This window comes from Cydia strobilella, chromosome 5 (assembly GCF_947568885.1).
Source record: "Cydia strobilella chromosome 5, ilCydStro3.1, whole genome shotgun sequence".
Taxonomy (NCBI): Eukaryota; Metazoa; Arthropoda; class Insecta; order Lepidoptera; family Tortricidae; genus Cydia; species Cydia strobilella.
Genome location: NC_086045.1, coordinates 6,502,841 through 6,518,804, shown reverse-complemented (window position 1 = coordinate 6,518,804; position 15,964 = coordinate 6,502,841). Strand labels below are relative to the sequence as shown.

At 38.5% G+C, this 15,964-nt stretch overlaps 1 protein-coding gene across 1 annotated transcript; it reads right to left on the bottom strand.

Moving 5' to 3' along the window:
• Positions 1-3,764: 3,764 nt before the first annotated feature.
• LOC134741847 (bombyxin A-3 homolog) lies at positions 3,765-7,021 on the bottom strand. The gene is made up of 2 exons (XM_063674741.1): positions 6,838-7,021; positions 3,765-3,991 (listed from the first exon to the last, which is right to left on the bottom strand). The coding sequence occupies exons 1-2, from the start codon at positions 7,016-7,018 to the stop codon at positions 3,819-3,821; spliced, it is 354 nt and encodes a 117-aa protein (XP_063530811.1). The 5' UTR covers positions 7,019-7,021; the 3' UTR covers positions 3,765-3,818.
• Between the last annotated feature and the right edge of the window lie 8,943 nt (positions 7,022-15,964).

Here is a 15,964-nt window from a genome sequence, read left to right as displayed (position 1 = left end):
AGTAAAGTAAGCCTTACCTTACGTCATATTCCAATATTCAAATAAAGAACTTCTAGTACACACACGCGTCACTGCTAAATACTTGACTGCTAAATACTTGAAGGAACTATGGAGAAGACAAGGGGGAGGAGGAAGATGATCGAACGGGATGATCTTCTTATGGAACCTTGAATAGGAGTACCAGATTGTCCTTGTCATAGTCTCACTTCATGTCATTTTTGCCTAATACCAAAAGTCCTAAGTGACACGTCAAAACGGTAGGCGTCTTGTTGTTCACCACCAAAGCTTAGTGGGCAACAATGAACCCGACTAAATTACGTAGAATGTTTTTGGTATATTGTCTGTATTGTATATGATCTTTCTGTCCCTCACGGGCGCACGTGTGACAACAACCTTAAGGCTCCAGTCCTGTACACCGTGGCCCAGTGTAGGCCAGTCCAAGGGACGCATTTATGCGTTAGAGGGAGCAAGTGATATTGCTATCGCATTCCACCGCATAGCTGCGTCCCTTAGACTGGCCTACGCTGGGCCATGGTGTAAAGGAGCCATTAGAGATACTATAAAGTTGCCACTGTATACATTTGCTTTTAGACTAAATACAAAAGGGTTTTACCTAAGTTCCATATAGGATAAGTAAGTGCCTAGTCTGTATTATTACTTTCTTTCCTAGTGGAGGCCGAAGGTAGCTAAGCTGTTATATCTCAAACACTAAACTGACAGTTCAATTGGCCAATTTACTATCCAATAATTTTGCTTTTGTACCAATTTTGTACTAAAATGACAGATCGGTTGGACAAATTAGGTTATCACCCTGATGCGGATCCGCACGCCTCTTCAGAGTGTGAGCGAGACAGCGCTACGCACGTATAGAGCGATGTCTCATTCGCACACCGGAGCGGTGTGCGGATCTGCATGCAATGTGAAGACCGTGTAATGGCTTATTAATAATTTATCCATCGAGAATGTGCTGCTAGCTAGACGGTGTATTAGTACATAATTGATTCCTTCCAATCTGCGCTATTTTCCGGATTAATATTTGATTTATTCGATTCCAGTACATTTTTACGATTTCTTTAATCTTCCAAATTTTTCCTGATGTTTAAAAACCCGGACAAGTGCGAGTCAGACTCGCCCACCGAGGGTTCCGTACTAGTATTTATTGTTATAGCGGCAACAGAAATATCTGTGAACAATCATGTCAGAATTTCAACTGTCTAGCTATCACGGTTCATGAGATACAGCCTGGTAACAGACGGGCAGACGGACAGAGGAGTCTTAGTAATGGAACTCTAAAAACCAATGTCTTGAGGATACATTTAGATGGCGATGGCAGCAGCGTTGCGGCCGCAGCGTTGTAGCGATTAAAATAAGGAACTAGCGATGTCACTGTTTGATTAATTTAATGGCGATCGTCGACGGATTGAACGTTGTTATAGTGACAGCAATGTGGCAACGACGCCAACGAAATTGACAGTGACATCGCTTATTCCCGCGCGCCAGTACAGCAGTTACAGCACCTTTTATACTTAATTACTTTACTCTTTGGTACAGCAGTATCGCTGCTGCAGTCGCCATTCGATAATAATAATAAAAAACGTTTATTCAGATCTTGCGTACAACCAAATACGTATATTCTTCTGCCAAACCACAGACTGGTTTGTTGGCAGACGAGGCTCCTTTACGTTTGTGTAAGCTAGGTAGGTAGTTAATATGTAACAAACTTATCTTTAAACTATCTTATCTAACCCTTCTAACCCTTTACCGCATGCGCAATGACACCTTAAAAAACGCCCGCCTGCCAACACTAAGAAACAGCTACGAAAACTCCATGCAAACCGAATGCACTGCGAACGCCTAGAGAGCGACGTGACCCGCGTACCAAACAAATGTAGATACCGATCTGCTGTAGGTGCAGTACGAGATCATGTTTCAATCCGTTTCTATTTTTCTATAACAACTATTTCGTACTTTTCTATAGGTATCTTTTTAACCTTTTTCTTCTTCTTCCTAGCCTTAAATCCCATTTACTTGGGGTCGGCTCTCCTTATACGGCGTCGCCAGGAGCGTCTGTCCTGGGTCGTCTCTGGTGGTATTTTTTTTTCTTTAAGATTGTTTTTTACAAGACCTATCCATGTTATCTTGGGCCTCGCGCGACCCCTAGGACCAGATGGCATGCGTAAACGCATTTTCCCAACGTAAAAAAAAAGGTCGGGAAATATTAATGCAACTTTTATGAAGTTTCCTGGAACTGTAAATTGTACTGAATGAAACAACTTCTAGCGCAACAACAATTATATTTTGAATTTAATATTTAACATAGAAAACCGTCGGTCTTATCTATCTAGTTATCTTATTTAGTTTCATTTACATAAGGAGCAGGGAGCATATACCCTCAATTGAATAACAAATATTGTAGTCATGAAATAAAACTATGAAAACGGATTATATCGCGTATATTGAATTTATAATACATCCCGACGTTACCAGCCTTAAAGTTTATGATGGTTCATTATTTTTGTATGTGGGTATTTTTGCACTTTGTAGCTTTTCCTCAGTCACCCGTTGACCACGAACGCTGTAAAGGGTTGAAACGTCGGGATGTATTATAAATTCAATGTACGCGATATAATCCGTTTCCATAGTTTTATTTCATGAGTGGCGAAATTTTAGTTTTTCTTTTATCTATATAGCAGACTGATAATTTAACGTCCACGTTATCATTAGTGAAAGGGCATAGGTATAAGTTTTGTATTTTATTTGGGGACCCCAAATATTTTCATTCAGATGAAAGATTTTGTGCTAACCCAGATGGATGAATGAAAATATTAAATAGAAAAATCAAATGCTTCTTATTTGATGTTTAGGGTTCCGTACCCAAAGGGTAAAACGGGACCCTATAACTAAGACTCCGCTGTCTGTCTGCCTATCTATCCGTCTGTCTACACTTGAAATTTTCACAGATGTATTTCTGTTGCCGCTATTACAACAAATACTAAAAAGAGAATAAAATAAATATTTAAGTGCGGCTCCCATACAAGAAACATGATTTTTTTGCCGTTTTTTGCGTAATGGTACGAAACCCTTCGTGCGCTAGTCCGACTCGCACTTAGCCGGTTTTTGTTTATTTTTTAAAAGGGAAGAATAGCTACCGACAATTGGCATTTTTTCATACAATTTCCATTTCGAGAGAAAACGGTTTCCACTAACTGAATCTTAACAAATCACTGATTTTGATATTTTATAGGTTTTGCTTAATTTTTTTTTTTTGTATTGCAAATTTTGAAAAAAAAAAGGAAAACCTATAAACCTAGTTTTTCAATGTTAATAACATACAAAAAAATCATGGAGAATGTAAAATATTAAGAAGTGGAAAAACATTTTCGCTTTTTGTATGGACGAGTACGAGCTACCTTCCCTCTTAACAACAACAACAATAAGAGCAGGAAGACGGAGCGTGGAATCACGGAACAGCACCTTAGGACAAGACGGTGCCTTGGTACGACGGGGAATCGTGCCGTACGGTACATCACCTAGCAATAAAATTACGGTTTCTGCCTCTTTATCGGTCGAATATACAAGCGCGATAGAGAGGCAGACACCGATATTTCGATTATCGATGTTCGCGGTAGACCTTACGGCAGCGTATCCACGGCACATCGCCGTGTAAATAACGTTAACCACCAAAATTATGTGGTTATGCGGCTAGGTTCGTTCCAATCTTCTAAAACTCTATTATAAATATTCAACTGCTAACAGTTATAATTTTATAACAATTCATTAACAAAATCTTTCAAATGAGCTATAAGATGTTATCTAACCTAATTACAGTAACCGAGCATTTCTTCCATGCTGCAGGGCTTATTGCAGCATTCGTCAACGATTCCGTTTACGAGCCTCTTGCCGCGCGAGGGAAGCGCCAGGCCTTTTGCCTGCTGGGGGGGAAGCCAAGGATAGCCAAAGTCCTCTTTGTAGTAGGGGGAAATGCCAGTACCTGTGAAGCAAATCACCACATCATCATCTAAACTCGGAGTCAAGAGGGAGAAGAGGCAGTAGTAAGTAGGTAAGTATCAGTACTATTAGGGCTGTGGTTTTCTGTAAGCCCATAATACCTATAGGTATATCTGTATCTGTGTGCCCATAATATATACGATGTATCCCAAGCAACCAGAAAATGGCAGATAAAGTGTTGCGTAACGGACTTTTTGTACACATTAAGCTAGATAAGTAAGCTGTGACAAAGTCCAGTAAGCTTAATACTCAACCTTTATACAAACGAATTGGTCAATTTATTTATTGCTTTTGGTAGCATAAAAGCTGTACCTATGAAGTCTGAGTAAAAGTAAACTAAGTTCGTTGAAAGTTATATAAAGGCTTAATTATCAGTTTTTGCTCTTTCAACCCTATATCTTACATGTCTCATACAGCTTTAAACTTATAGAGGGCCGAGTTAAGGCTATATAAACATATTAAGGGGATCCCATGCCCCAATGAACTTCGATTTGAATCCCTTAGTTTTCTAATGTTTTTTGTAGCTTATCATATTAACAGCAACGGATTTTAGCAATATAGTATCCCATATTTACTTCAAAGTTCATTGTTTTCGAAATATTTGGCATCAAAGTTGAACAATTTTAGGCCAAAAAACTGGTTTTCTGGCCATAACTTTTGTGTTAATTAGTTTAAAATTAAAACCTTAGACAAATTTTTAGAGACGTCTAATACAAACCCAAATATGTAGATTTCGTATAAGTCAGATCTTTCACAGCAATCGAGATACGAAAAAAGTGTTTTTTTAGACAATGTTTAAAACAATCATAAATAAATAAGTATTCATTTTTTTCACAATCCGGTAGACAAAAATGGAGATAAAAGATTGAAGAACCGATAGCCGCTTGTCTTATAATTCTATATGTAGTGCAAAAGTAGGAGATAAGATTCAAAACTTGTCAAAAATCGATGAAAACCTCAGGTAGCTCCTTAAGAGGAAACATTTGTGATCATTTTTCCATACAAACGTTCTCGACATTATACTCTCTGGATTTTGGCCCTAGATTAATATTTTTTAGGGTTCCGTACCCAAAGGATAAAAACGGGACCCTATCACTGAGACTCCGTTGTCCGTCTGTCCGTATGTCTGTCACCAGGCTGTATCTCTTGAACCGTGATAGCTAGACAGTTGACATTTTCACAGATGATGTATTTCTGTTGCTCGCGCATGAGAGCGGTAAAAACTGCCAATTTTATACCACGTCGGTGGCAATCAAGCATACGGCCCGCCTGATGGTAAGCAGTTACCGTAGCCTATGGACGCCTGCAACACCGGAGATATTACACGCGCGCGCGCGCTGCCAATTAAATGCGCTGTAAGTAAACAGACGCCTATAAGCATACAAAATCGGCAACAATAAACGCAGAAAACAAAACGGTCAGACACAGATAATATCTTTTCCCCTCACTAGCTCGGAAAGTTGTCTTTTATCCTTTAAAACAAGCGGGGAAAAACGCATTTTATCCACTAGTGGGGAAAGTAATTTGACCTTGGATGGAGCGTGTTTAAGTAGCTTGACAGATAACAAAACGTAAAACGCTCATTTATAATAATGATTCGTTTGATATTAATTTTCATTAAACAAATGGTTTGAGAATCTAATAAAAAATACCAAATTTAGCTTTATTTAATGATTTTATGTTATAAACCTCAAAGTTCCATAAGAAACGTTTGTTTTTTAATAATGATGTTAAATATAAGTTGAGTCGATGCAATTTCAAAACGCATCATTGACATTTCATACGTCAGAAATGTCAACATTGTCAACAATTTTTTTTACTTAAAAACTTCTCACGTAAAAATACAGAATTTCCAGAGTTTTTTGTTATAATATCGTAAAAAATGAGTGATTTCAGTGATGAAGATGATCTAACGCCTGTGGATGTTGCACTTTCCTCGCTATAGTGAGGTGAAAAGTTTTGTGTTACACACGGGTGCAAATGTATTTTACTTCTCGTGTGTTGAAACACTCGCGGGTAAAATACAACTTTGCACCCTTGTATAACAAATAACTATTCTCATTCCGTTCCCAAAATTTCGTTACGATTGGTTAAGTTTTGGAGGAGGAAAATGTCGAGAACGAAACCTCGATTTCTGAGATTTTTACGCAGGAATTTTTGCCCTTATCGCACTAATTTTAGAAGCCGCCCCCGTCAGCGCGACGGAGATAGTTATCTAAAATTCTCAAATCTGAAAAGGGGCTCAGCTGGTATTTTCTCTTAAAGCTTACTTAAATACTAAACCATCGAGTTTTGTTCTCCTAATCCTATAGATAGATAGTTAGAGAGATTTATTATTCCAAAATTATACATACAATTTATACAGTTTCCTGCAAAACTGTTGTTCACAGTTTGCCTGCTGATAAGATAGTTAACTAAATTATTCTACTTGCTATGCTACTTAACTTATTGCTTGTTATGCTAAATGTTAATTATTGGCACACTTAAGCGACATCCTATGTCCATCATCTGCTATTCAGGTTTTAGCTCGTACTTATACCGCTGAATTAATGCTGTCTTAACACAGTAAGGCTAATTAAAATACTAATTAACAGCTTTTGTCCTCCGAGTCATATCTTAAATAGCTATTACAGCTTTTATATTAGAGTGGGTTATTAAAGACTTATAGTTTGTCAAGGGACTGTCTCATTTCAAACATAGACAGAGAGAATCATACTCTTTGTCTTACACTAGTACTAGCACCCAAATGAAAAGGATGAGTATAGTTTTCTTTGTTCCTATTTACTGACAAGATTTGCTTGACCAACTATATCTCATATATCTACTCACCGAACAAGGTCTCGGATCTCTTTTGGTGTCTCTGCATAAGACAGAGCTCCGATATCGCTATGGCTAGGTTTCTGCCGCAGTACACCTGAGGACTGAGGTCTTGCATCATCAGGCCTCCGCCGATATGTCCGGCGCAAAGCGCCAAAGTGAACAGGAATACCATCAATATCAGGACTTTCATCTGCAAGATGGAACAGTTCAGAACAGGGGCATAGATAGAGATTAGAAACATTATTCAAGGTACAATCTGGCAAAAAAGAGTAGAAATTAAAAAGTGGCAACACGGTAGTGTCGTCCCGTTTTTTCTTAGATTGATTTGAAAGGGACGACACTACAGTGTTGCCACTTTTTAATTTCTACTCTTTTTTGCCAGACTGTATGTTACTTTTTCTTTGTTTCTCTTACAACCTATATGTATAATCACTCACGTTCTTTAAGTGAAAACATTTCGCCTTAAAAACGTGAGCGACCTGTTTTTAGTAGATTGTTAACCAAGGGTTGAAAGGCTTTCATTTCTGTAGAGGTAGTTTGGCGCGAACGCAAGACTACTTTTCATATCAAGTGCGAGGAAACCAAACAAGACAAGAAAATTTTGCAAAATCAGTAATTAAAGTACCTAATAGACCTACGGCCATGATTGTTTTCCTTAGGACTTACTTGCAATCGGAGACTTTAGATGTGTGAAGATAAATAACCCCTAGCGAAAATCATTTTGATTGCAATATTTACAAAAACACACACATATTTTAACAAACTGCAGTAATTTTAAAATGATTTGTTTATTTTAGTATGAAAATCAGCGGGATTGGCTGTTATATTTTTCGTTCTAAAATTACCAATAGTCAATGGCATTAGTCATTCTGCCAACATAATAAAGGTTACTATTTTAAAGAATTTAAATATTAAATAACAATTTAATGAATTCAAATATGCAATATTTATCTTATTTTTTATTTTATTTTCATGAATATAGTACTAAACAGTCTAAACACTAAACAACTTTAAAAACCCATTTAATATCGTACAAACGCTTAACTGTGGCTGTGTAAGATTCTGCCTGCTTATTTACGCAAACAATATTTTTGGTGTACCTATTCCTTTTGGTTCCTGCCTTATAAAGATTCAATGCGGGATTAGTAAAACGTGAACAATTATCAATTGTTACAGGCGAGGAAATATAAAGACACAATTTTTAAATTTTGTTTCCACCCAGTTCGTCGTGGGACGGGGACGCAGAGGAGCACTATTTTTCTGCACTAGAGCAGAAACGTATCACTTTCTGCTCACTTTTTAGAACATCAACGACCCACTTTCAGAGTATGAGATATGAAAAAGATATTTAAATGTCAGAGTCTCACGGAAGTTTCGTTATAAAAAATAAAATGCAATTAATGTTTTGGTATCATTATGTGAAGTGTCTGCGAGACAGATTACAATGCCAGCTAGTCGCCTCATAAGTTATTTAGACAAGTTTGTTCCTAGAATACCATTCGTACCTATGTACGTCAAAAGTATTGGTTACAAATTCAAACGAGACTAGAAGATGTTGAAAGTATGCAAGTTTTTAAAATAGACTTAAGGTTAACGCATAGTTATACATCCAGGTATGTACTTGGAAGAGAAGTATCTTAAAAGTACATACCTTATGTAATGCAACACCGAGCTACAGATTCGAAGGCCGGTAGCGAGACATCGCGCTTGCGGAGCTGTGATGTGACAGCTGTTTTACATGAGATTATTTGTCGTCGATACTATTGCCAAGACAACGGAATAACGCGTCGAAGCGATGCTTTCGGTAAAATTCAAAACAATATACTGAGCTGACCGTGAACTGGCGTCGATCGGGTGCTACCTCGCTACTATACTGAGTAGATACTACCGAGGCGTTATGTGAGCGTCAAACTTTATTTGAAAACGGTTTCTTGAATATTTTGCAAAACGGGCTGACAACAGCATTGACATTTTGTGGAAATTGAATTGCTTTGTGGTCAAAGTTGCTTATAAAAGCAATTTGTTAGCATATCGAATAAATTTGTTTATAGCGGCCGAACGCGCTTCACGATACCTACATATTGCACAAAGGCAATAAATACATTTACGGTGTCCAAGTACCTAGATACCTAGTCGTCATACTTCGGTCTATTAATTAGATAGTTCGAGGCTTGAGCTAATTGGCTATTCCGTTATCCGGGATTACGTTATCTTGAAACAGTAACAAGCTCGAGAAGACCGAAGGGCTTAACCTAGGCCAGAGGTTAATGTCCTTTTCAGTGGTAAAACTTCTCTTGTCTGGGATGGTGTACCTAATACCTCCAAAGACCACACAGCCACATGTCGTTTGCCGGCCCCTTACCAAGGCCTTTTTTCGACCTGGAGCAAATCGCACCACCGTACCATCGTCGATTCGTCGCCCCACGCGAATTCTTTACTTCGCACTTCGCAACGAATTGCGGCGGCAGTGTGATAACCGCCTTAGCGGTGAACATGTCCTCTGTGTATTATACTAGAGTCAAACCAAGAAAGTCTGCAACGATTTTGATAACACACGCAGTGCAAGTGTTATTTTAAACGTCAAACTTCTATGAAATTATGACGTACAAATAACACTTGCACTGCGTACGCTATCAAAATCGTTGCAGACATTACTTGGTCTAAATCTACTTATGTTACGCTTTGAGTGAATGGCTCAATAGGAGTACTCTATACCTATACTACCTGTGTGTTTGTGTGCGAAATCAGTTAGTCATGAAGTTATAATTTTATCTTTGTCGAATGTGACAGTTTCAGTTGGTTTCAGTTGTCAGCCATTTTGAAACGTGTTTTTATTATCGATACATTTGTTCCATGGAGACTATATAAAGGAGCCAAATCTCTATGTATGAAAAGTGTCCATCAAAAAACAGTAATTAGGCGGCGCCACCATACACCGAAATACTACCAAAAACAACCTACGTAATTTGGTCGGGTTATTTGTTGGTTCATGTTATACTCATGTCCCAGAGCCTAACTAGCGCCACCGGAGAGATTAGGAACTATTATTTAAAGCTGAAAGCGGTCACTTTTGCAACAATTCTGCCATAAGAGATTGGCATCCTTTCTATACCATCCATAATTTGTTCCCCAAGGGTATGGATGGTATAGAAAGGATCGCAATCTCTTATGGCAGAATTGTTGTAAAAGTGACCGCGTTAAGCTTTAAATAATAGTTCCTAATCTCTCCGGCGGCGCTAGTTAGGCTCTGGGACATGAGTATAACATGAACCATATAAGGCAACAAATAACCCGACCAAATTACGTAGGTTGTTTTTGGCAGTATTTCGGTGTATGGTGGCGCCGCCTAATTACTGTTTTTTGATGGACACTTTTCATACATAGAGATTTGGCTCCTTTATACAGTCTCCATGCCCAAGGGCCTGGCGTACCTAATACGCGTGTAGCGACTCTATATTATACTTGCTTTTAAGCTTTTGCGGTCTATACCCATAATTTGACAAGCAAAGCTATGGCTTTAGTAACTGAAGGTTTTGACATGTGGCTACGGCTTTGAGGTTGGTCAATGAGACGTTAACATAATGTGTGCCGCTGGCGTGTGGCTACCGCTGAGGTTCGAACACTGAACCTCGGTTTGATTGGTAGCATAGCTTAATTAGACTATTAGCTTAGCACTCACATAATTACAGCAGGCAAATTATAAAAAGATCAAAAAATTAACCGTATTTATTCACGCTAGTTATTTAACAAAACGCATAAACATATATTATACATTTCATATTACATCATACACGTTACAACCTCAAATATTAAGACGAAAGTGGAGGACCCGCGCGAAATCGCCTTTTCATACAAACGTAGTCCTCATATAGTACAGCGGCCCGATGGCCTAAAACACCATTCGATGTGACTGGACAGTATACTACCGACAAGTGGTATCGTTGTGTTCGGTAGACTCTACTGAGTACGAAATAACAACTTGTCACTTTCTAAGAGTGTGGGGGGGATAACTGTGACGTCACAAAGTCGGCAATACAAAGTTTTTAACTTTTTTTAACATACCATGTGGGGTACCAAATAAAAAGGGCTTTGTGAGTAGATTACAAATATATAACATAGTCTAACATTTTCACTACTTGGTCTAACAAATTATTAGAAAACGCTCAAAAATTTCACAATCCTGAGTTGATTTTGAACTGCTCTAAATTGAAAATTTCTGAATGGATTAACAATGACTGTGAATATCCTCTTTATTATGTCTAAAAATAATTAAACTGATATATCCAAAAATAATAAATGTACATGAAGTTGAATACCAGTATAATTTTCTGGTCTAATGTATGTAAGTATTTATTTTGGTATAAATAGTATAACAGAAAATTATAGTGTTATTCAACTTGATGTACCTACTTTTCTTATTATTGGATATATCTAGTTAATTATTTTTAGACATGATATAAAGGATATTCACAGTCATACTGTATAATATTTGGACTAATCCATTCAGCCATATTCAATTTAGAGCAGTTCAAAGTCAACTCTGAATTGTGAAATTTTTGATCATTTTCTAATATTTGTTAGACCAAGTAGTGAAAATGTTAGACTATGTTATATATTTGTAATCTACTCACAAATCCCTTTCATTTGGTACCCCACATGGTATGTTTAAAAGAAAAAAGTTAAAAACTGTATTGCTGATTTAGTGACGTCACAGTTATCCCCCCCACACTCTTAGAAAGTGACAAGTTGTTATTTCGTACTCAGTAGAGTGTACCGAACACAACGATACCACTTGTCGGTAGTATACTGTACAGTCATATCGAATGGTGTTTTAGGCCCTCTGGCCGCTGTACTAACAGGTACTCTCTGGATATTATCATTATTGAATATATTTTGACACAATTTGTTGCATATCAACTAACAGCTGCCTCCGTTTAATTTTTTTTAATTTTTAATTATTATAAATTTATAAAAGTAAGGAGCATTTTAAAATTTGTATTCAACCTGTTTTTTGCTCCTAATTTTTACCATAATCAAAAAATGTAAAAGTCAAACGTAAGGGCATAGCAAGTTAATACACATCGAATATTTTCCATAATGTCAATATCCAGAGAGGGAAATGGGGACAACGTTTCTATGGGGAAACGGCCATCCCCTTTCCTCTTAATTTATCGCCGCCACGCGCCGTCAACAGAAACTTATCTTGTTTAGCAACTTACCTTTGAGCTTTGTACTTAAACAAACCACACACCCTGAAGGAATGCGGTACAGGGAACCTCGGGACCCTTATATACCTCCTGTCCGTTGTTAATATTCAAGAAATGTCAGAACGGTGTATGTTAAGTTTCCCTAATGCTTTATGAAATGCCCACGCGTAAACATTTGAAGCTAAATGAGAGAGCATTTTCAATTGAAAGGGGTCTGTTTCAGAATTGGGTTTAATTTGCTCTGGATTTTGGAGTTCGCACATATTGGATTTGTGTTGCGTGCTAAAAATAATTCTGTTTAACATAGGTTTACGCAGGTTTAATTGGACTGCGTTATGGAATAACGAACTAAGCGACAAAATCGAAAAAAAAGTTATTCATGCGATTTTAGTATATATAGAGCGTCGCTGTTGAAAGAAGTCCATCTTGATTATCTTCCGTAAGATTAATACGAAAGCGATTAAAATTATAAAATCTAATACAAACAGTCGCATGAAATGTGGGAAGCCTATTATAAGATAATACTCGAAGCGGTATAACTTTGTTGTCGAATGAGGGCACATTAAATGTCGTAAAAAAAGAGGGTTAATACCTATTATAAATCAACATACAATTTTCAAAGTGCCGGTACCTCTGTTCCTAAAACACTTCACACCCAAATAAATTGTACCTCAAAAAATAGATAGTTATATTTTCAAACAATAACGTTTACTTCAACTATGTAATCTCTAAGTACCTCATTACAGAAACATTCAACCCATCATATAAGTATAAGTAATATACCTATATTTTCTCGTACAATTAGGAAATATTTTTCTTAACAAAATGACGGGACACCGAGCTTAAGTTAAAAGTCCTTGAGTTACACCAATGTGAAAATTTGAAATGCTGTCAATGCAGTGCGAGTCGCATCAATGTTTATAAAAGTATAAAATGTTCATCGAATTGACAGCGTGTTACATGTCGTTTTATTCACGAGTGTGACTGGTAACGTAACAAGTGAGGCGCGCAACGTCGCTTCCGATGTTCCTGCTCATCGCATCTGACGGGTTAATGGCGCGGTCGTCGAGTTGGCGCCTGTCTTTGGGTATTTCTAAACATTTTAAACATCGACTGTACCGCCAAGTCGAGCAAAACAAAGAGTACCATCCTTTTCTCGAAGCCATTGAGGCCATTTTCGACGTCATGTAATTTAGTGTATATGGTTTAGGTATATTCCCATTCCCAAGAACATTAAATTTGAACTTGTAGCTTAAGAATTATTATTGCACGTCAAAGTTCCTTAGTTTTGTCACTGACACACTCTTTCAATTACGATCATCATAATTCTAAGATACTTTTAGCAGACCCACGAGCTTCAAATTTTAAACATAAGTAGTTTTTAGCTTACCAAGCCATAATAATCCTAAAAATATTGCAATATCAGTCTCGTTTTTAAGATTTAAGAACTGCATAAGTAAGTGTGTATTAAATATATGCCATTACAAAGTTACTTTTGCAGTTCGTACAAATAGTAGGTAAAGTTAAGGTCTAAGATGTACGATGTCAGTATGAACAAAGACAGATATAAAAATAAAATAAAATAAAAAATAAATAAAGTTTTATTTCAGGCAACACGTACAGTTGTACACCCATATCAACATACAATTTAAAAGTTACAATGCCAAAAGGAATACTTAACTAAAAACAAAACACTTAAAATAAAAGTTAAACAATTAAAATAGTATTACACTATTTTTTGTTCCCGTTTTGGTGCACGGAAAGCCAGTGCCTAAACATATGACAACTAATGTTGCGATACACCGACATAAGGATGGTGTTTTGCGAGCGGCGCATCCCCTCCCAAAAAGAAGCAATACGCGCGCGTACCACTGCGAAGAAGTCAGGGATTCTGGCTTCCGCGAACATGGTGGAGGCACTGCAGGAACGCGAAAGCCCCATCAGTGTCCGGAATATATTATTATACTGCACACGGATGGCGCTGTACGTTTTCCTGCTGTACCTAACCCACAGTTGACAAGTGTAGAAAGAGAGACAATATGCATTAAATAATGTACATTTGACCCCCATGCTACACCCGGCAAACCTACGGGCTATCATGTTGCCACGGACAGCCAGAGCTCTTCTCTCTCGTTCCATGTCACTGTCGTCTCTCATGTCATCCGTTAGTATATGGCCAAGATATTTGAACCGCTGCACAATACGCAGCTTCTCTCCATTCAGTTTCACTTCCGGTATGTATCCGGACCTCTTCCTGCCTTAAAAATCATCAGTTCTGTCTTGGCTACATTGTAAATCAGCCCGTGAGAATTTACATAATTTTCACAGACAGAAACCAGCTTTCTCAGACCCTTAATGGAGGGGCTGAGCAGCACCATGTCGTCAGCGTAGCTGAGACTGTTAATACAGACGTCACCCACGTGACAACCGACTCCAGTGCTCCTCAGCCTCCCCATCAACTCATTGACGTAAAGGTTAAAGAGGTCCGGAGAAGTGAGTCCACCCTGGCGTACCCCGCATTCTAATATATAACTATTAGATGTCGTGTCGCCCCATTTCACACAGTTGGATTGGTTTCCGTACCAGTACTCGAAGACGCGTACCAGGTCCTCAGGTACTCCCGAGCCACGCATTTTACCCCACAGAATTTCATAATTCACAAGGTCAAATGCACGGCTAAGGTCGAGAAAGCATGCGTAGACCGATGTATTATTACTTACGTAATGGTCCACAGTATGTTTCAGGCTTACGATCGCGGAATCGGTCGAGAGACCGGGACGGAAACCAAATTGCGCGTCGTCTATTCTTAAAGTCTGTAGCAGTCTGGGCTGCAGCAACCGCTCAAATATCTTGCCCACTACTGTTCCAAGGGAGATAGGTCGATAGTTAGCCGATGATGACAAATCCCCTGTTCGGTTCTTGACTATCGGGACGACAATGGTACGTATCATGTCGGCCGGAAGATAAGAGTACCGCAAACATAAATTGAATAAGGCACAAAGTTTCCCATAGATGACGTCACCCGAAAAAAGTATGTGCTCAAGGATAAGGTCATCATGGCCTGGCGATTTGCCTCGCTTCATGCTTTTAACCACCTTCGCGATTTCTTCAGCAAAGAAACGAACAGGATGCTGTGGCTGAGCATTGACGGTACTAAATACGGTATAACTGCGTAATTATATCCTCTTTGGTATGAAGATGTGTATAGTATGAGTATGGTAAGGATATGAATATGGTATAGGTATGAGTGCGGGTATATGGTGTGGGGTGGGTAGGTACATACTTGTGTACAATATTGTATGAATACAAGTATAGTTTGGTATGGCCATGAGTATTGTATAGTATGAGTACAACAAGCTATATAGTGAACATTGAGCTGAACGTGGAGTTTATGGGAAAGGCACTGAAACACAACCCAAACCCCAAATACCTAGGTGTCACCCTAGACCGAAGTTTAACCTACAAGAGCCACCTAAACAAAACTGCCGGGAAACTAAGGACCCGTAATAATATAGTCCAGAAGCTGACCGGAACAACCTGGGGAGCCAATGCTGCGTGCCTCCGAACAACTGCTCTCGCGCTGGTCTACTCTTCTGCAGAGTATTGCTCACCTGTGTGGATTAACAGCACCCACGTTTCAGCTGTTGACACATTGGTCCGGTGAGGGGCCTGTTCGATCGCGTGGAAATTAGTCAAGCGAGCCTCCGTTAAGGACGCAGTTATAAGACTTATAAGTGCGAGAAAGACATATGCTGACCGGACTAAGGACGCGGTGCGGTACGCCCGTCTGTTACGATCTTTGTTATATTTGACGCAAATTTGAGGTTGTACCGACATTAGTAAAAATAGCGGTAAGCGGATGTGGCAACATTATTGACAGCTGACTAGTGACAGCTGGCTGGCTGACAGTGACAACGACAACTAATATG

Coding starts and splice junctions, on each gene's coding strand:
- LOC134741847 (XM_063674741.1), bottom strand. CDS start 7,018: ATGAAAGTCCTGATATTGATGGTATTCCTGTTCACTTTGGCGCTTTGC. Junction 3,992..6,837: donor GAGATCCGAGACCTTGTTCG/GTGAGTAGATAT, acceptor TTTGCTTCACAG/GTACTGGCATTTCCCCCTAC.